The sequence below is a fragment of the Sturnus vulgaris genome, chromosome 8 (assembly GCF_052056855.1).
Source record: "Sturnus vulgaris isolate bStuVul1 chromosome 8, bStuVul1.hap1, whole genome shotgun sequence".
In the NCBI taxonomy this organism is placed as follows: domain Eukaryota; kingdom Metazoa; phylum Chordata; class Aves; order Passeriformes; family Sturnidae; genus Sturnus; species Sturnus vulgaris.
In genome coordinates this window covers 17,155,066-17,174,977 of record NC_142250.1, presented here as the reverse complement: position 1 = coordinate 17,174,977, position 19,912 = coordinate 17,155,066, and the positions used below count along the sequence as shown (strand labels likewise).

Sequence of the window (19,912 nt, the reverse complement as noted above, 5' to 3'; positions counted from 1 at the left end):
AAGTGCCAACTCATAAATAAAACTATCCTTTGGCTATTTACAGGCTGTTAGTATTATATAAAATAGCATGACAGAAAGTGGTGTTATTTTTACCTGCCGCTTCTTTTACTTTAGAAATGGCAAATTTATAAAGAATGTATATGTAAAGGTGGTAACTTCTATACCTTGGTGTGCAGCTCACTGACCAGTAGAATTGAGAAGCCAGGTACTAGGTTTCCCAAGTCAGCATTAACCACTGGGGCAGTGGTAGGTTACCTCAATATCACTTGTGGGCAAATAAAAGGTGAAAACTCTTAGCACACATATAAACCACTCCTTTTTGTAGCTAGGTTTTCCCATGTGTAGGCAGTGTGAGTTAACCTGAATATATATAACAATTATGAGTATGGATAATGGAAGAAAAGCAGTTTGCAGGACTGCAGACTTAATCCACCATTTCAGTCATTCTCCTTTAATAAAGGCTTGTCTACACTGAAACATTAATCTGAACTGAGAGAGCACATCATTTTAATCACAACAGCTTTAACTCAGATTTGTATTGTGTCCACTTGTGGACAATCTTATGCTGGAACAGGAGTGTTTCTTTCTTGTTTAACTGAATAGAAGGATGGCACACAAATTACTGAGCAAACATGTCAACACTTGGAGCCAGCCTTTAACAATTCTGTGTAAAAATGTGAAAGTAAAATTGATCTGCATTCATGTAGTGGTTGATCTGATCTTCCTTGCATTGTGTAGTGTCAGAATTCTCACAAAGAAAGAATCTCATTTTGCTGGGTAGGGATGTGGACATGGAGCTGTTAGGTATTCCATTTATCTGTAAGAGTTGTACAGAAGAGTAAGGAAATCATTTTAGCTAGGAAGTTTAATCCAACCTCCCTAAGCCCTTGAACTGGACATGTAGACCAGGTGGTTGAGATTCCAGCTTTACACAGCAGTGCTGTTGTTTAGATTCTTTAATCTGATCAGAGGGCCCAAAGGAAAACGAAGTCTTAAATTAGAAAGAAGGAAGGACAGCTTCAGTATTGACTGAGAGTTGTGTAAAGGATGAAAAAAGCCTCTTTCATTGTGTTGTAATTCTTAACCATTAATAAGTAATTCCAGCTACTTTAGTTTTATTTGGATTCTTTCCGTTTTCCTATGTTTATTTCTCAGAAAAAAAATTCCAGTGTTTTTATCTAGGCAGCAAATGGAATTTACAACTAATCCTTGAAGTGCATAGATGTACTCTTCAACCAATGACATTTGATCTGACCCAGGACAGGCAACCTGCAAAACTAGATAATTCAATTTGCTGGTGCTTCAAGAGTCCCTTCAGCTGTATGACTCTGCATGAATTACCAGCTCAGCCTGGTAGTTCAGGGTGTTCTGAGACCTCTGTGATGCTCCACTGCCTGCTATAAACATACCCAGAGACTCATATTGTGCCTGGTCCTTGCAGAGACATACAGCCACTGTCTCTAATGTCCCAGCTAGCCTTCAGCAGTGACCTATCCACAGGGAAGGTAAGATCTGGCAAATCAATGGACTTCACCCTGGGAGACTGGGGCAGGTGTGGGGGGGAACTTTGTCCAGAAAGCTCCTGATCCCTGCAGCTGACAGGCTGTGTGATGGATTAGGTCACTCTGTCTATGTCACCTCTTTTACCACATACTGCTTTCATAGTCAGAGGTGTGTTTGTTCCAGCTGTGATGTTAAAAAGTGTAACTCTGTTTACATCTACAGGGACAGTCTGGCCAGAGCATTATTTATTACTGGCAAATACACTCAGTACAGACTGAAGCACATGAATCTTGTGTATGGTTGAAGGTATAACATACACTCATCGTTGTTGACACTGCAACAGGCTCAGGAATAAATCTGCCTTATTTTCTGGGTGAAGGCTGTCTTTCTCCTGCTAAAATCTGACATCCAGTTCTTGTTCTGTAGCTAGTCAAGTATTGTATTTCTTCCCTGTTCCCTTGCTGGTGCAGCCACCTGGTGTGGGGTGGATTCCATTTGTGTGATGCTCACACACATGCTGCTCTGCTGCCAGGAGCAGAGGACCTAATCTTTTGTGACATGAAAAGAAACTTGCTGGTACAGTACATTACTAAATGCTACAGACTGACTTCATGAAATGGGAACACCGCAGGGGAATCTGGCAAGGAAGATGTGTTTATGTAACTGAATTGAGTGTTGCAACTGCCATCACTTAGTTCCCTTGGCTGCAGTGAGCGAGTTGTGAGAGAAAAACAATCCAAAAGGAGATCTTCAGATGCTGAGGGCAGCTCTAATTACATACAAATAATTAATAAAAATGAAATGCAATATTGTTAGAAAATACAAATACCATTAATTTTCTTCCATGATTGTGTGTACCAAGATCATTGATAGGGACAGAAACGCTCAGGCTTTTGCACTTTTATTTGAAGTACATAGTGTTTGGGTGTCTTCAGCACATTCTGATATCCCAAGGAGATTCATGACACAAGAGTAATTGCACATAATATAAACAAGATCTGCATTAGTTGGCTCTTTTACTCAGAATCCTTTTCCAAGTCCAGATGTGTGATGTGTAAATGTTAGAACAGAGTCCTTATGAAGTAGCTTTATCAAATGCAGCTAGTCTTCCAGCAAAATGGAGAAAATATAAATTAGCACTCAAGACCTTGGTCAAATCTGGTGCATAAAATTTTACAGTTATATTTATGTTCCATATGTGCTTTGGACACATGCCATGTTTGTAAAGAACTGCTTCAATATTATTTTTTAAAAGTGACACTTTTAGCACAGTATCCTCTGCAAACTGTTCCCTGCTTGCCATGTAAGCCATCGAGTCTCCAAATAAACTGTTCGTTTTCATGGTCTAAAGCTAAGATCAAAATGCCTTTTAGAGCATGGGGATTTTCAAAACATGGCATGGTAGATATCACATGTGGCTTCTTTAAGCACAGTTCAGAAGAGTTGATTAACCTGACTGAAAGAGGAGCATGCATGGTATAAAAATCTGGCAAGAGGTAAGGAATTAGGAAGTTGTAGGCATGTATGCTAGTGCTGAATATCTGTTCTGACTTGTTTACAACATAATTAAGTTTTAGTATATTATGTGAGCACTACGTTCCTTGTAGCTCTTTAGAAAAAAAAAATGAACCGCAAACCAAGGAGATTGTACAAATTTGTGCCACTTTTCAGAGGCCCCAGCCTATTTCTTCTTCATTTCCCTAAATCCATAAATAACTGTCTTTAAAAAAAACCTATTCCAATGCAGCATCTGGTGTGCTGTTATTGCCACTACTTCTGCTCTGAGAGTATAGCACTACTACTTTAGAATGTTCCCATTCACTTGTTATCTGGTATTTGGCCAAAAAATTTATTACCAATGTAAGAGAAAGAAGTAAATTTCTAAAGCCCAAAACAGAATGCACCTGAACAAAAGAACAGCACTGAGCTGACCCTACAGCTCTTTTCAAATTTTGCATAAAATGGAAGAGACACAGCATCTTGGAAGAAATCACAGGAATTCTTTGTGTTGGAAAGTGTGAGTCAAACTAAATAGATTGAAATAACTTCTGTTATATTTAAACACAAATGTAATGCTAGAGGCAGAGGAAAAAAATAGATTATTTATACTTCGAAACACTCAGAGGTGTGAGAAATCTGCAGTGAAGGGCTTGAGCAAGTACTTAGCTAAAAATAACCTGTCCAAAACTGAATTACTATTACTACTACTACAAATTTCAATTTCAGAATAATTTGTACTCTTCCACTTGTCATGTATAAGATAAGAAAGGTATCAGGTGCAATTTGAGGTTCATTTGCTTACATATACTAACCATACACTAATGGTTAACAAATCCATAAATGCATACTAAAATTTAATGTCAATCTGTTATCTCAGTAATTAAAAAATAGTTGTGAGACGAATCCTAAAATAAATGTAGCATTTTAAAGTCATAGAATTAGAGGTTAAATGGTAACTGTTCTGAAGTATATCTGAGGCTTAAAAAAATTTTTCCTTGAGTCTGGAAGTATGTGGAGAATGCACATATGGCGGAATCAGAAATGGTATTTTTTTGTATCATTCCGTACCAAGTTTATAAAACTTTATTGATTGAAAACCATGATAGATTGTTTTGATCCTTTAGAATACACAACTGGTGGAGAATGCCCTTGCTTAGCAGAGGTTTAGAGAACTGCTCCTGTAAAAAGAGCACAGTTGAAACTCAGAATTTTCTTTTATTCAAATGTTGACCAAATCTTTCATTTCTCTTCTCTGTGGACTGAATCCAAATTTTATTTTTCAGCTTGGCTTTAAAAGTTATCTTTGTGAGTTTATGAACACAGCAAATTGTAGAACAACTTCAGTCATTATGCTGAAAAAAATATTTATAATTCAATATTTTATGACTATTGAATATATCAAATTATGTCTTGAAGGGGGAACAGATAATAAGTTATTGCAACTACATTAACAAGGTAAAATAACTTCATAGTAACAAAAAGATCTATCAGTACTATTTAACATGAATGGTGCTATAACCAGTATATCTCAAATTATAGCTGTAGATCTTCATAACCTTCAAGTGCTCAGAAAACTTGAAGGTGCTAATAAATTGTTATATTTTAGTGGCTGGGATTCCATTGCAGGCACCAAGTTTTTCCCTAGCTGAAGGTCTAGTGAATAAAATTGATTGTGAAAACCACTGTTTTAACAAGGAAGGGCTTGTAAAATGGATGCATATGGAAAACTGAAACCTAGGGAGTTTTAGAGAGGGAGATCATGTTTTGTCATGATCTAGATATGCTTTTGTTAAAGTCATGTATGGGTGTGTGTATATGTGTGTGTACATAAAGTTGGTTTAACAGGGAAGGCAAATACCTGACAGGCAACACCACTGTGAATTCAGCATATCAGTATTGCTGCTGCCTATCCAGTGCATCTTGGGCAAATGATCACAAATGATTGAAAGAAAGAGATCTGTGTACAGGTATCCATGGAATAATGCATTGCTGAACTTTTGTAATGCACTTTTGACAAATAAGTTCTTGTCATAATTATGTTGTTTTGTATTAAGTGAAAAATTACTGATCTTCGATGCAGGGATGCAGTTTTCCATAATTATGATATCTAATTTCGAATAGTTTTCCTATAGGAATTAATGCATATTTGTACAACTTTTTTTTTACCTCTTTTTATTGTTTTTTTCTTTTTCCTCTTTTCCTAAGTGTGGTGTCTTAAAAGTAAAATGGTGTGTTCAGTATGCTTGTAGCTTCATTTGTCATAGGAATTCTGAATCCCGCTTCTTCAAGAAAAATCACAGTATAATATCAAATTTCAAGGACCTTGACAGAGGGAAGAAATGGCCTGATGGGAATCTCGTGAGGTTCAGCAAATGGAAATGGGAGGTCCTCTTCCCTGGGGAGGAATGTCGGTCCCAGGACAGGCTGGGAATCAGCTGGGTAAAAAGCAGCTTTACAAAAGAGGACCTCAGAATTCCAGTGGAAGAGAAAGGATATGAGGCAGTGATGTGGCTGCACGAGAGGGAAGGAAGAGCACAGCATCATGGGCTGTGTTAGGAAGGGCATTGCCAGCAGTGGGGGGGGACAGTGGTCCCTCCCTCTGCTCTGCCCTGATGGGATGTGTCTGCAGTGTTGGGTCCAGTTCTGAGCTCCCAGCATGAGAAGGACATAGACTCACTGGTGTGATGCCACCAAGGGATACAGAGGTGATTGAGGGTTGGAGCATCTGTGGAATGAGGAGGGGAAACTGGGAGCCTCAAGAAGAGGAGGCTCAGGGAGATCTAATTGGTGCACACTAACAAGAGGCAGTCCATAAAGTGGAGGCAGGCTCTTTACAGGGATGAGCAGTGACACAACCAGAGGCAACAGGCACACATTCAACTGTGGGAAGTTTCATTTAAGCATAAGAAAAAGGCTGTGCTGTGATGGTGGTCAAGTGCTGGGACAGATTTTCCAGAAAGGCAGTAGAGACTCCATCCTTGGAAATATTCAAAACCCAGTGGTCCTGGGCAGCCTGACCCTGCTTGAGGAGTGGGGTTGGACTCTGTAGATGACGTGCAGAGGCCCCTAACAAACTCAACCACTGCATGTTTTTTGTAATACCATTTTAAAATATGTTGGAATCATATCCCTTCAATTTCATTATTTGACTATTCTTTCAATCTCTGATCTGTTTGAGCCTGTCTCAAGTTCAGGATGGCTTCTAATAGAAAACTAAACTTTACCAAAGTCCCTCACCCATAAACACTTAATGGTCAAAAGCAGTTAAAGTCTAACTTCTGTGGATTTTTAAAAAATTGATCCAAGAAATTAGCTACTTGTCCAAGATGATAAATAGTGCCTTAGTCACCTCTGGAATTAGAGCTTATGTGCTTCACTCAGGACAACAGTGATCTAACTGTGGTCAGATTGAAATGTTGCTTTTCCATGTAATGACTATGTTGAGAGAGACCACTGCTGATACAGACTGTGAACTAGGTTTTTCTTTCCATAAAGTAGCTACACTTAGCTAAAACTGAAAATTTCAGAAAACTAAATTCATCTTCAGTATTCGTATCTTGAACACAGATTAATGCATCATTGAATTTGCATTAAACAGCACAAGAAACTCCAGTAAGAATCCTAAAGTCAGCTGGGTTTGAAATTCATTCAAAGGGTAAAATATGTAATTTGAAGATCAATTAAAAAGTTATTGTTACTGCTGAAAATTGCAGTGAGCAACTTTGGTTTTTTTGCTAGAGTTAACAGGCAGAGCAAGCCCAGCATATCAAGAGTGTGACACAATGATTGCTTTTCACAGAGCTCCCAATGCCACAGCCTCAGTTATAATTCTAAATGGCTGTGCATGACATCACACTAAACAAAGTATATAAAACAACTCAATTTCACTGCTAAAAATACATTAACCTTTTACCAGAACTAGAGACGATCCTACTTGATCCTAGCACTTTTAGCAGAGTATCTGATTATTCTCTTCATCTGAAATTGCTAGATGAGAATGTCTTGTCTGATTTCAGGCTAGTTTGAGTGGTTACAATCATAGAAGGCCTCATTGAAAATGATGCAATCTTTTATTTCTGTTTGTCATCCTCCAGCCAGAAAGTTAGCATTGGGAGCATTCAATGAACAGTCTTAAAGACTTCAAAAGACCCCACACATCTTCTATCTTTATATACAAATAAAACTCTTCTAGCTATTAATATTTCTGTTTTCATTTTTATTATGTTCTGATTCGATAATATTTAAGAAAGGGGTGTCTTTTTTCTTCTCACTTCTAATGATGATGCATTTATTTTTAACAGACATATTTATATAGAGAAATGATGAAAAGAAGTATTGTTCACTAATTTGATGTTTGTAATATGTGAAGAGAGAGACACATAGAGAGTCATAAGTAGTTCAGCTCTTTAGGTAAGGATGTAGGCTAGAGATGTAAGTAATAGCACTTTATCCATCATAACATTTCAAAATGGCTCAGAGGCACATCCCTGCTGCAGCCGCTGCAGCCCCTGTAATGGCATTAAGCTCTGACTCAGGGTGATTCTTTGCACAGAAGATTCTGGCAGGAACTATAGTTCTGGTAGTAACCTGAATAGGAGAATAAATAGCTTGAATATTAATGAATTGTACGTGATACAGACACTGCAGAGTGAACCCAAGCAGGACAGGAAATATGTTTCTTTCTCAATTCTTTTCACACTAAGCTTTTTCAGACAAAACCCTCTGGTACTCTGCCAGAACCCCCTCTGAACACTACAACTTTAACTCCATATGGTATTTATACTTATTCTGATTATTCACTTGAATTGATTCTTATTATTTTATATTTTCAGCTACTGGGTGAAGGCAATGTACATATATTTACCAGTATCTTTAGTATTTCTGGATCAAGCTGAAATAATATTTTAGGATATGACATGAATTCTCACTATCTATCCTTTATTAAAAAAAAAAATTGGGGTCTAGTACTGCTCATGAGAAAAGGAAAGTGGGGTAAAAAACTCCTCAGTGTTCCTTTATGAAAATCTGCCCATCCAATTGATGCCAGCTGTGTTTTTTTCAGTAATACCCAGCAAGGGGTGGATACTTGCTGGTTCTCAGTTGATTCTCAAGAACTGAGTTCAGGGTCTGTCCATTCTCTGACCACTTCTAATGATCTTCTCTAAAACATGAACAGGTTCACACTACTGACTGAATCAAGGATTAGTCCTCTGTATTGTCAAACAAAAATAATATTGAAGCATTACATCTGTGTGACACATCCCCAAGTGTAGCACAAACTTGCTCAGCTGTAGCAGAATGTCACCATTTGTTTCAGAAAATACACTGTGTGGTTCTTTTGTCCTCTGTTCTCAAACTCTTGTATGACCCATATTAAAGCAACTATCTCTGAGGAAAAGAAAAAAGGAAAAGCATGAAATTACATTTACCTTTGAGTCCTTAATGCCTTTATAAATGGCCTTTTTAAATAAAGGCATATGAGCTTGTATTGCCTTTACACAGTGAAATGTAGTAATAATAGTTGACCTTAAAGTAATGCCTGTCTAAATCAGACTGCAATGACATAACAGGTTGGATAGGACTATCTGCAATGTTTTGAGTAAGCACTGATACCTATTTAGCACTGATTGAAGATGAACACGTGTATCTTACCACTAGCTACAATAAATGTACTGTTGGCACTAAAGGTTAGTGATCCAGCTGGAACTGTGTCCTGTAGACTTTTCATCCATTCATTTTAAGTAGCAGAATAATAGCAGCCATTTGTTGAAATCATGTTTTCAACTGATCTGCAGTCTTTAGCAGAATCTACCTCTAATTCCTTAGGGAGGTCATGATAGTCATTACCACAGCTTTGACATCACCCCTATTTGCATCATATGAAAGTACTTGTAGTTCTTCTATGCTGTTAATTCACCATGTTAAGAGCTGTGGATTTGCTGTGATACCTCTCTGTGTGTATATATATATATATGAATCTATTATTTTCCTAAAATTGGTACAGAGAATAAAATCAGATTTATCTTAGTGTGGTTTTGTGAATCATATACAGGAAAAAGTGGTATAAAGACAGATCACATTGCTGCACATTCATGGGCTGCATTTAAATACCTGGATTTGATGGAACACCCCACCAACTCTGCTGTGAAGTTAGTAGATGTACTTATGACATCTTTGTTATAATTCAAAGGCAACAGTTGAAAATCCATTGTTCTCTCTATGCCTTAAGCCCCATTTCTAGGGTCATGTTTAGTATAAACTGGCCTGAAGCTGGAAGAGTAGAAAACATGGCATGGCACAGCTCACTAGATCTCTTTCTTAAAAACTAGCTTATCTCCTGCACTGTGACAAGTTTTTTAGGAAGGAAATATCAAAAATGAGGGAACATGGTGATCTTGATAATTCATTCTTCATTACTTATCTTCCAAGAAAACAAGAAGGGAGATTTTAACAAAAGAGAGTGTCTGTTTTCTGGCTCATACTCAGATTTACAGGGCACAACAGATGCCACTGAAATCAGAGGTTCTCAGTACCTGTGATATTTATAAAACAAGGATTGAGCTCTGAAAACACAGAACTGTATAAGAAAGCTCCTTGTTAGGGACAGGGAAAGATGATACAAGGGACAGACAGATAGAAGGACAAATGTGCCTAATTAAGGTAAACTAGAAGTCTTAGTAATTATATTACAATAAAGACTTATGTCTCTATCGTCTTTTTGTCTGTTTGTCTCTTGTGGAGAGACAAATAATACACTATTTTTGTTTGTTTGTTTTTGTTTGGTTTTGGTTTTTGCTTTACAAGTCTGCTGTCCTTTAGGGAATCATTAATAAAAGTATCTATTTCAGAAATATGAATCTTCAGCCTCTACCTCTAAGAAGGGAGATTATCAATCTAAACCAACTTTGATTATTTGAGTCTGTCTTCTACCAAATGAAGTTGTAGGTATCAGTGGGCATCACTTCTACAAAAATCTTCCCTATATCTTCATTTGTTTATTTCAGTTGTCACCCTTTCCTTTTAGACAACAGGGTTTTAATGTTAGAGATTTGTGAAAGTAAGTTTGTTGCCACAAACAGTACAATCTGTAGAAAAGCAAGGGAGGATACAAAGGACACAAATTTAAACCAGGGTTGGAGATGAACTCAGAAGTGGGATGAATGGTAGTAAATGATTATACTGAAGAAAAAGAGAATTACCTGAGCAAGATAATAATAGAATTCAGTGTGTTCAAGGAAACAATGTAAATAGAAGAAAACTAGCAATCCATACTTGTGAAATGTAGGAAAGGAAGGAAGTGTTTAACAGTCATTTTTAGAAGATTTAGCAGTCTAGAAAGGCTTGTAAGGGACAGTGTTGGAAGTACTATTCAAATTACAATCAAACATGGTTGTTACCAGCAGGAATTGTCCTATCATATTCAGACACAAAGTATATGGTCCTCACGGTCATTTATTATTTCTCATTGAGTTAGTCTGCACAAGTTCACTTTTTCATTTCTTTTTGTTGCTCTGCACTCTGCTCTGCACTGAGCTGCAAGGACCTTCCTGTGCAGTTACACATGCTCTGTGTGTGTGTGTGCAGGCTGGAGATTGCATTGATTCGTGGGCAGGGCTGAACCCTCCGCGTCACAGCCTTGCTGTGCAGAGAAAGGAGGATGGCATTCCTGAAAATGTGAATAGGGTGTATTTTGGGCAAGTCGGGAAGTTTACAGTTAATGAAGTAGGAACTCCCTCAAAACCTGTCAGTAATCTCCCAATTAAAAGCACTAAATCAAATCCAGGGGGTAGTACTGTAATATGTGAGTTGAGGTTATTCTGTGAAATGTTTTCCCTACCAAGAAGGATGGCAGGGGAGGGATTATCTTCAGCGTCCCCTGCATTTGCTTTTTTTGTGCAATTACAGGAAATGCATTCAGTGTGCAAGGGTATCATTGCTGTCCTGCTGTTTTATCATTTCTTTATGAGATAATGTTGATTTCGGCAATGAAATGCAAATTTAGTTTTCAGTGCTCTTTTTTTTTTTCCATACAAAGGTTAAAATGCATATTGTAGATAGTAATGTTGCTGGTGTTTTTGAAACAGCCTTTATCAGCTAATTTTGTCAATACATGGTTTCAAATGCTGCTCATTGCAATTGCATGAGTTTTATGTTGGCCTACATGAATTAATTTTAACCCACTATGCAAGTTGTTACCATTTTGGCTGTAATGTGATCAAGTAATCATAAAACCTTGGTACCAACAAAAAAAAATTTGGATATGTCAAGAATATTCAATATATAGTATGCCTTCTGTGTCTCATGGCAAACTGAACATGCAATAATTGAAGTTGAGCCATCTTAACTCTATAAACATAAAAGTATTCTAGCACAGGGGGCTAACATAGGATTGTATGTTACTCCTAGGACTGCAGAGGCTGATGGATTCTGTGTTTGGAGGATATGTTTCTGTTTATTTATAAACAAATAGTTTGTACTGCTACTGATAAAAGGGCTCAGGATTTAACAAGTCCCTTTAAAATTAGCCTGTGTGTAGATTATAAACATTTCCTTTCACTGAATGCTGGGGCTCAGACAGCAATAAAATACATGCAAGAATGGAAATAGTTTTCAGCTGGGGCTCCAACAGCAGTAAAATACATGCAAGAATGGAAATAGTTTTCAGCTAGCAAGCTAATTCTAACATAACAGCAAGGCCAGCACTAACGGAAGTTGTCTTTTTTATTGTTATCTCCTTAATTAATCTCACTTTCCTGTGTAAACTGCCCACTATTGTGCAAAGAGAGGGTGTGTGTTAACTTTGGTGACATCGTGTTACTCCCATTAAGGAGCATTGCACACAGGTGCTGGCGGCATGAGTGTACTTAGGATTTTTTTCCCCCAAACAGCATGAGCCAAATGACATTTCACAACTAAAAACAAATCTCATTTCTACTTCAGGTGGTGCAACAATAAATTTTCTGTCACAGTTAGTAAAAAAATTATATAGGAAAAGGAGTGTGAGTTTTTAATACATTTAGTATGAAATAGTGATAAGGTGGGGAGAAGGTTTAATGAAATGTTCTGTAGGCAGTAACAGAAAATAGCTCTGAAAATGCTGAGTTGGAGTAATGAATGAATAATGTGTAAAGTTTATCAAAACTGAAAGAACTCCTGATGTGAAATGAAGCCTCCTAAGAAAATTCTGTTCTGTCGCTGTTTTGCTCTGCTGTTGTCGCATGTCACGCATGAATGAAAATGCTGCATTCTCTGGAGAGCAGTAAAGCTTCTGTGTAGGTTGTTTATTTCCTTAATCCCTCCTTCTTCGTGATTTTCAATGTCAGATATAAAATGGAAAGCCTGTAAATACAGTGATTATCATACTGATTATCACCTGCATCAGGGAACGCCCCGGCTGGCCGCTGTAACCCAAGCAGTCTCCACATGTTACATCCACTTAGACTTTAACCTGACTACTTTATTAGAGACGTGGAGCTCAGTATGAGGTGCCCTAGGGCTGCACAGATGGGTTCTGCTTGTTTCCTGTTCTCACTGTTATTGTGAATAGATACTAAAAGGTTCTCAATGCTTTTATCTGGTTAATTTACTTTGAACCGTCCCTGGCAATCACAGCCTGCCTCACATTTCTCAGCGTTTCGCAAACACCAAACTGTAAATGTGTGTTTTGAGCTTTATTAAGTCTTTTTACTGGAAAGGCTTTAATTCTTAAAGAGATCTCATTCTGAGAGAGGCTGTTTTTTAGGGGACTGTAGGCACAATCCTTACTGAAATAAGCTGCTCAGGAGTCATTCTGAGGTTCAGTTGATAAGAGAGAAGAAAATTAAGATTGCTGTTGTTCTTTGGTACATTCAGGCTCTCTTAGATTAGAGGTCAACTGCAGGAAAATCTGGGATTTTATGCTGGCTGCCATTATTCACGTAGCTGGGCAGCAGACCAGGCTAAAAGATGACGCTCTTACAGGAGAATCTGAAGATGAGATACTTTTTAAGAAATGTGCAATCATTTATCCTTTCTTGTGGAAGGGCCAGGTCTTCCAAAACACATGTGCTATGCATGGGTGCCCCAGTACAGAAAATTAAGATGAATTCTCTCAAAGTCTCCCACACAAGAAAGCACCACTTCGCTGGAACAGTTTTTATTTCATGTACTGGTGTCCAATTTCCTGGCCAGACAATAGTTTAACACAGATGTTAATGTCCTGCTGTATTGGGATTTTAAAGAAATCCCTTAGGACAGATCAGTGTAACTTCCGATTTCAATTGCATGGCTAAAAACTTGAGGTTAAAGAAATTATTTGGCTTCATGATATAATTTTTTAGTCAATTTTCTTATTCTCTTCCCCCCTATCACTCCCTTATTTCACTTATTTTATTTTATTTTTCTGTGTCACGGTCCCATTTGAGGCTTTCTTGATTGTGTTGCAGTTCATTGTAAGTGCATCACTTCAGAGTGGAAGCTTGCAAGGCTTCTTTTTTCATACGAGCATAGGCTTTGTTAATCACATGCTGGTTTAGGAAAACACTGCATGATATCTTTGAACCCTACACTCCTTCTTGACAGCCAGGCTAGCAAATGTCATTGACTGTGTGATGTACAAGAAGGGATTCAATTGTAAGTAAATTGTCAAAGTGGCTAACCTTGCCCGCACCCAATTGTCAGGACCATGATTCAGTTTTTCTGTCAACATCAGCTAAGGGTAACCCGGTCAGCCTTATGTTTCTGCAGTGAAGCAGCCTGAGGAGTTGTGCTTTTCAGCTTATCACATTTTATTAACCTCAACTTACTGTTGTTATAATCAATTGTACCCACTTCAAATTCTTCTATTGCCCCCAAATTGACAGATCGTGTAGGTCCACAACTATGTGTTTTCTGAAGCACTGAAACCTCTCATAGGCACTCTGGATTGGTTTGGTAGAGTAGTTATTTCTGTTTAGATCAACTCACCATTTTGGCTCAAGATTATCCCTCTATTAATATCACTTGGCAAAGATAATCTGAAAGAATGCAAGTTAAAACATAAAGACTTCAAGGGCTTTCTGCAATATTTCCAATGTTAAAATAGAAAATGAGTAAGGGAAAAACATTGCTATTGTCTTCCATCCTCTTGCTTTTATTTCAAAACAGATTTTTAATTGCACCAGTTAATATAAATAAGGCATGAGGACATTCTGATACCATTATGTTTCCTTTGTTCTTTCAGGAAAAGTTAACTAAAAATAGTTAAATTGCTTAGAGCAGTGATTAAGAAATCAGAGTATTTTTAAATGTTCATCTGATTCTAGCACAAAGATCTGAACACATTTAATGATCCTAGTTTTTTAATGCACTGTAGATGACAGATGATTTTTTTTAAAATGGCTTGATAACATGTATCCATGAAGTGCTTTACATAAATGGAGTTATGATACATTTTCAATTAAAAATGTGTCTGAAGGATGTTTCCTAGTTCAAGTCCTATCTGCAGAACTTTCCTCGCTCAGAAAAAAACACACTGTACCTTCTTTATTTGAACTTGTGAAATGTGTTGACATTGTTGCTGTTGTTGGGCTTGAGGGAAGAGGGAGAAGCTTTTGGTGCGACTATCAGAATTGAACAACTGTATATGGCTATATTGAGATAATCGTGTAAAAGGAAAACTGGCTGAATGAGTTTCAAAATGTGTTATTTCTTCATTATCTAGCACTTTATAATTAACTGTTCTTTTTTTTATTATTTCAGGAAGCTGCCGCTTTTGCTAGAGAGCAAGGCTTTGAGGTGAGTTAACCCACAATTGCACACTAAACAGATCCTAAAGGTTTTTTTCTTGCTGATAATGAAGTTCTTTTGGACAATGATTGATGTGCTATTATACTCTCCAAGCCTCGCAGCGGTTGCCATGGAAACTTGGCAGTCGTCATGGTTTCTTTGTTCTGCCAGCTCAGTGTTATGACGCACTCTGCTAGGTCTGCACCCAACATCGCCTACAGATGTTATTTATTGAATTTTGAAAAGCCTCTTGGGAAGCCGAGAGGTTGGGCACGGTTTCAAGCTGCCTCTGCAGATATGGGACCTGTCAGTTTGTTCAGTTAAAAAGCTACCTCATTAGCTGCATTACACTCCAGAAGGATTCACTGCTAAAGCAGTGGTGAAGCAAGACTAAATAGTGAAATATAACACCGCTTAAATAACTTAAACCCTGCCATATGCGGATTATCATTATGCAAATGGATTTTAGAAAGGTTGTGTATAAAATTGTTAGGTACTGATTAATGTAAACCATGCTTCTACAAACAGCTGCTTTTTAGAAAAGGTAGTGTAGAAATTGTGTTTCAAAACATATTCGAGTTGGTGTTTTCCATCTGAGCTCTAAAAATGTCTGATCCTCTACTTTCTTTAAGTAAATGCTGTTGATTTTACAGTGATTTTCAGAGCTTTTGATTTCATCTTCTCTAGGTATTTATTTGACTAGTACCTCCTATTGGCTACATTCAGATAGCTTAATCTGGAGAGCCATCAGCTATTGGTCTCTAACCAATTCAAACAGGCAGGTTTTAAATACTATAATTAATGTGACAAGGCTTGTGCTAATTTTACAGATAGTAAGTGATCTTACTGAAATCTAAATTGCAGAACCGAACACACATAAATCCTTTTACAAGTTGTTTTTTTTTTTCCCCTGGAATAAGACCCACCTTAATTGATTTGTTTGCAGTGTAGAAGAATAGAGAGGAGTTTGACTGCTCAACACCCATTTTGCATAAATAATAGAAGCCGCGCGATTCAAACTACACCGCTTACAGAATGTGCCACTTCTGTGTGTGGTTGGGTGCATATAAAAAAAGAGGGAAAGACTGACAGCTTTTGTTCTACAATTTCGATTTCTTTAGAACCATATACCAGCAGGTACATCAATGCCATCACTGTTTTAGCTATTAAAACTGTGGGCTGTCCCATTTCATTTTATGTTTCCCAAATTCACGTGGCTGCTTTGTAGAAATCAAGACTTTTTATCACTGTCAATTTTCATTTGTATAATCTGTATTGTTAGGCATAAAAATACACTTTGAGTTTATGCTAATGAATGAATTTCACAGATGCCTCCAAAATATGAAGCATAAGAAATTATTGGTACCCTCTGGTAGCTAGACAATAAAAAGAAAGGAAGTAGTGTATTAAGTCTACCCATTCTATATTTTTATTGCCCCCTTGAGCTAAAGACTTTGAATGTGCCTGGTTTAAATTCAGCTCTAGTGACAAACTGCTTTTGCTGGTGTCTGCTAACTACCATCATATTAACCTTTCCATTAGTGCTTGCTTAGAGATTTTAGCACAGTTCCTCCTGAACATCCTAAATCTGCCACATTTGATTACAGCATATCAGTAAAGTGCACAATGATTATGATCTTATCTCTTATTACTCCCTTGCTTGGCAACGACTCACACATCAAGTTTGCTGACAGAGAGGAGTAAAACTTGATAAGTGTCCACAGTTTTGTTTTCCTATTGTGCTGTGGAGGAAAAAAACCAAAAAAACAAAACAAAACAAAAAAAAAAACCAACCCAAAAAACCCCCCCACTGATAATAAAGCATCTTATGAAAAACTCAAATACATTCAATTAGCCTCTCAATTAAAATCAAGATAAATTTCCAGCAGCTCTCAAAGCTGGAATTTTATATTGAGAATAGAAAACTGGTAAAGCATGGTAAATTAAAGAAAAGAACTTGATTGACCAGGACGAAAATCAAGGGGATGTTTTCTATAGAAGTGATTAAAAGTTGCTGGTGGCTGCATTTGAATTGCCACCTGGAAAGACTTTTATTTTTTAATCAGAAATCTTTTAGCATAGAGAATCAGTTGGTGTCTAGCTTCTTTCATTTAGTTGTTTGTTTGTGGTTTTTTTGTTCTACCTCACAGTAATTCCAACAGTTTTGTATACTAAATTCATTTTTTACATATGGAATGAATCTGAAACAGTTTTTGGAAAAAAAGTTACAATTAAGAGAACTCCAGTAAAATACACACCTTTTCTAAAGAAATGAAAGCTTGTTATAGGTGAAAGACAACACCTCCATGACACAAACCTGGTTTTTTCTTTGTAAGGGAAATTCCATTCAAAGGAATTTTAATTTTTATGCTGCACCATTCCCACAGTTAGTTTTCCATTGTACTTTGCTGAAATACGAAGTATTTTTGTAAAATCAATCACAATATTTGAAGACCATTATTTCCTTCACTTTATCCCCTGACCAACACTTACCTGTAATAATCAAAACCAGAACATTATTTCTGATGTTATCTCTTCCTGAGAGGCACTGTGGGGTTGGGTTTTTTTTGTGAATTTCATGTTTTATGGCATTTTAAAACTATATGTATAGTGTCTCTATATACATAGTGTATATTTTAATGACATTTCTAATGATTTTCAAATAACAAAGGTTTAAAGATTTTGCTTTTACAAAAAGGTATCTTCCTGTTTCTTCTATGTACAAATTAAGAAAACAAAGTACTACTTTAAACATATAATTTAGGGTTCAGTTCTGTGTGTCAACCCCAGTAAACTGAAATGAATGGAACAGGAAATATCTATGGGGTTAGTAGCAGCTGCCATGCAAAATAACTTTTCTTGTTAGTAGTCTCCTCTAAGTCCATATTCATCGGGGAACCATATTAGAAAGAGTTTTGTTACCTTGGACCAGCTTTAGGTCTTCAAGTTAATGAGCTACACTGCACAAGACCACTGTTTTCAAGGATTTATGCTTGTTTAGGGCAGGGCTGTGGCAGTCCCAGCCATTGGGTATCTGTTCAGAGGTGGAAATCAGAAGACAAGCTTTGATAGCAGTTCTAACTGGATGCAGTTTGCCACATGCCTTTGTCTGATCCTGGGATATCTGATATGCTTTATTCACATGCTTTATTCACATTTATATCCCTTACTTGCTGCAATGAATGCCACATGTGAGGTTTTCCAGGTGCAGCATCAACAGGCCAATCATGCTCTAGAGAGATTTGTATGTCAGCTTTGTTAAATCATTTCAAGTCTATAACTGGGTATGTGGGAGTATCCTGTGAATTCAGGGTGTGTACAGAGGCTTTAGGACCACAAACCAGTGCAGTCTCATCATTCAGCCATGTCTATAGGCACAGGACATGTAAGAAAGACTCAGTAAATGGGCAGGTAAAAATCACTGCTAAACAAAGATTATACATTTTGGCTATGTATTCTGAAGAGAAATCAGAGATGGCAACATTTGATGGTGTTTGCCTGACAATGAAATAAAGGGCACTAGCACCTCTGCAGTCTTCAGCTGCAAATATTCACATATTGTAAAATGTCACAGTTGTACCTTAAAAGAAAAAAAACTGTGCAAAAGTTAAAGCCTCCTTAACATTCATGTTGAAGCTCTTATTTTATTCTCTTCCTTTGAAAAAAATTAGGATGGGAAGTAATTTTGGCTAAAAATGGTCAAGTTAATTTGCACAGAAGACACTATGCAGTTATTTCTAAAGTCTGCACAATCAGAGAAGTGCTCAAATCTCTCTGTCTTGAATTTTCTGCTTTTTAAAAAAAACCCTACCTTTTCACCCTAAATACTTTCCTTCTACTGTTACATGCTTATTATATATTTAGTTCTTCCTGAAAACATATATGCTTTTTACTTTTTTTCCCTGTCTACATTATTTCATCTGTTCTATGGCTCTTCAGTAATCTCTTTCCTCGGGGTCCTCTTTTCTTCATCTAAATTAATCTTTATTCTTCCTTAAGCTGAAGAAATCATCTCTTGATCATGCCATTTTCTCCTATTATAACTTCATCATTTTCCTTTTAAAATTTATCGTGCCTGTAAATATATTGTACAAATATATTCAAGCTCTTTGATTTCTGTGCCTGCTTTATTCCACTGAAAATGTGCCTAATAAAGTCACTAGTAGCCACTTCCTACTTAGCAAAAACTAAACACCTCTCCCCTGTTTCCTTTGATCTTCATGATGATTTATTGTAATTTCTGATTTGTGGATCTCTTAATTACCAAGGCCTGAAGTAGCTCAGAATTGAGGTTAACCTGTGTATGGCAGGGCTTTGCTAAGCCTATGTATCACCAGCCTGGGGGGCTGCATTTTCCATCCATCCATCCATCCCATTCTCAACAGCTTGTGCCACCAGCTCATACCTGCTGTTCATAAACCTCTTCAGAAAACATTTCAAAACAGAAGAGCAACAATTTCAATTTTTTTTCTCCAGCATCTTTCAGAGACTTTTTGCCTTCTGAGAATTAGTGGTAAAATGGCCTCTGTTACTGTCCTCAGTTCATCTCTGGTAGCAGCCATTGCCTTCTAAGAGTTTTATTAGCTGTCTGAGCAGGAGGAAGGAAGAAATAACACATGTGAGAGTATCATATATGGAAATGAAAAGTATGAGAGAATTTTAAAAAGAGGTGAAAAGACCAATAAATAAAGGGGAACTATTTTCATGTTTGCCAAATGTGTGTAAATCAATGGGTTCACTGACTACCCAAGTTAGGGAAGAAATTAGAGGGAGGCTGAAAGTATTACAGAAGAGGTAGGTATTTTCACTTAAAAGGGTGCTAGTAAATATATAACCCAGACATATTCTCTGTCTGTAATAATAATAATAGTGTTAAAAAGCAAGTTTGGATTCATAACAAACAGTTCAAAAGGTAATGCAGAAAGTATTATTATGTGTTCATATATTCAAGGCTACTATGTTTCAGTACAGTTCCTTGTACAAAGAGGAAACTGGGAAAAAAAGTGTTATTTAACACAGATGTGAAGAAAGTGGGATACAGTAAATAGCACAGGGAATAATTACAGTCACACATACTCCTTTCCTAATGTTAGAAAAATATAAGACAAATAAATTAAAATATATATATATATAAAAATTATGGCAAGAAATAGATTATATATGC

At 37.0% G+C, this 19,912-nt stretch overlaps 1 protein-coding gene across 2 annotated transcripts in view; it reads left to right on the top strand.

Moving 5' to 3' along the window:
- Positions 1–19,912, top strand: part of ADK (adenosine kinase) — a 271,853-nt gene that overhangs the window by 209,754 nt on the left and 42,187 nt on the right. For both annotated transcript variants that reach the window (XM_014879843.2, XM_014879844.2), the window contains exon 8: positions 14,722–14,757. In XM_014879843.2, the coding sequence (XP_014735329.1) occupies positions 14,722–14,757 (36 nt within the window). The remainder of the gene's footprint in view (positions 1–14,721; positions 14,758–19,912) is intronic.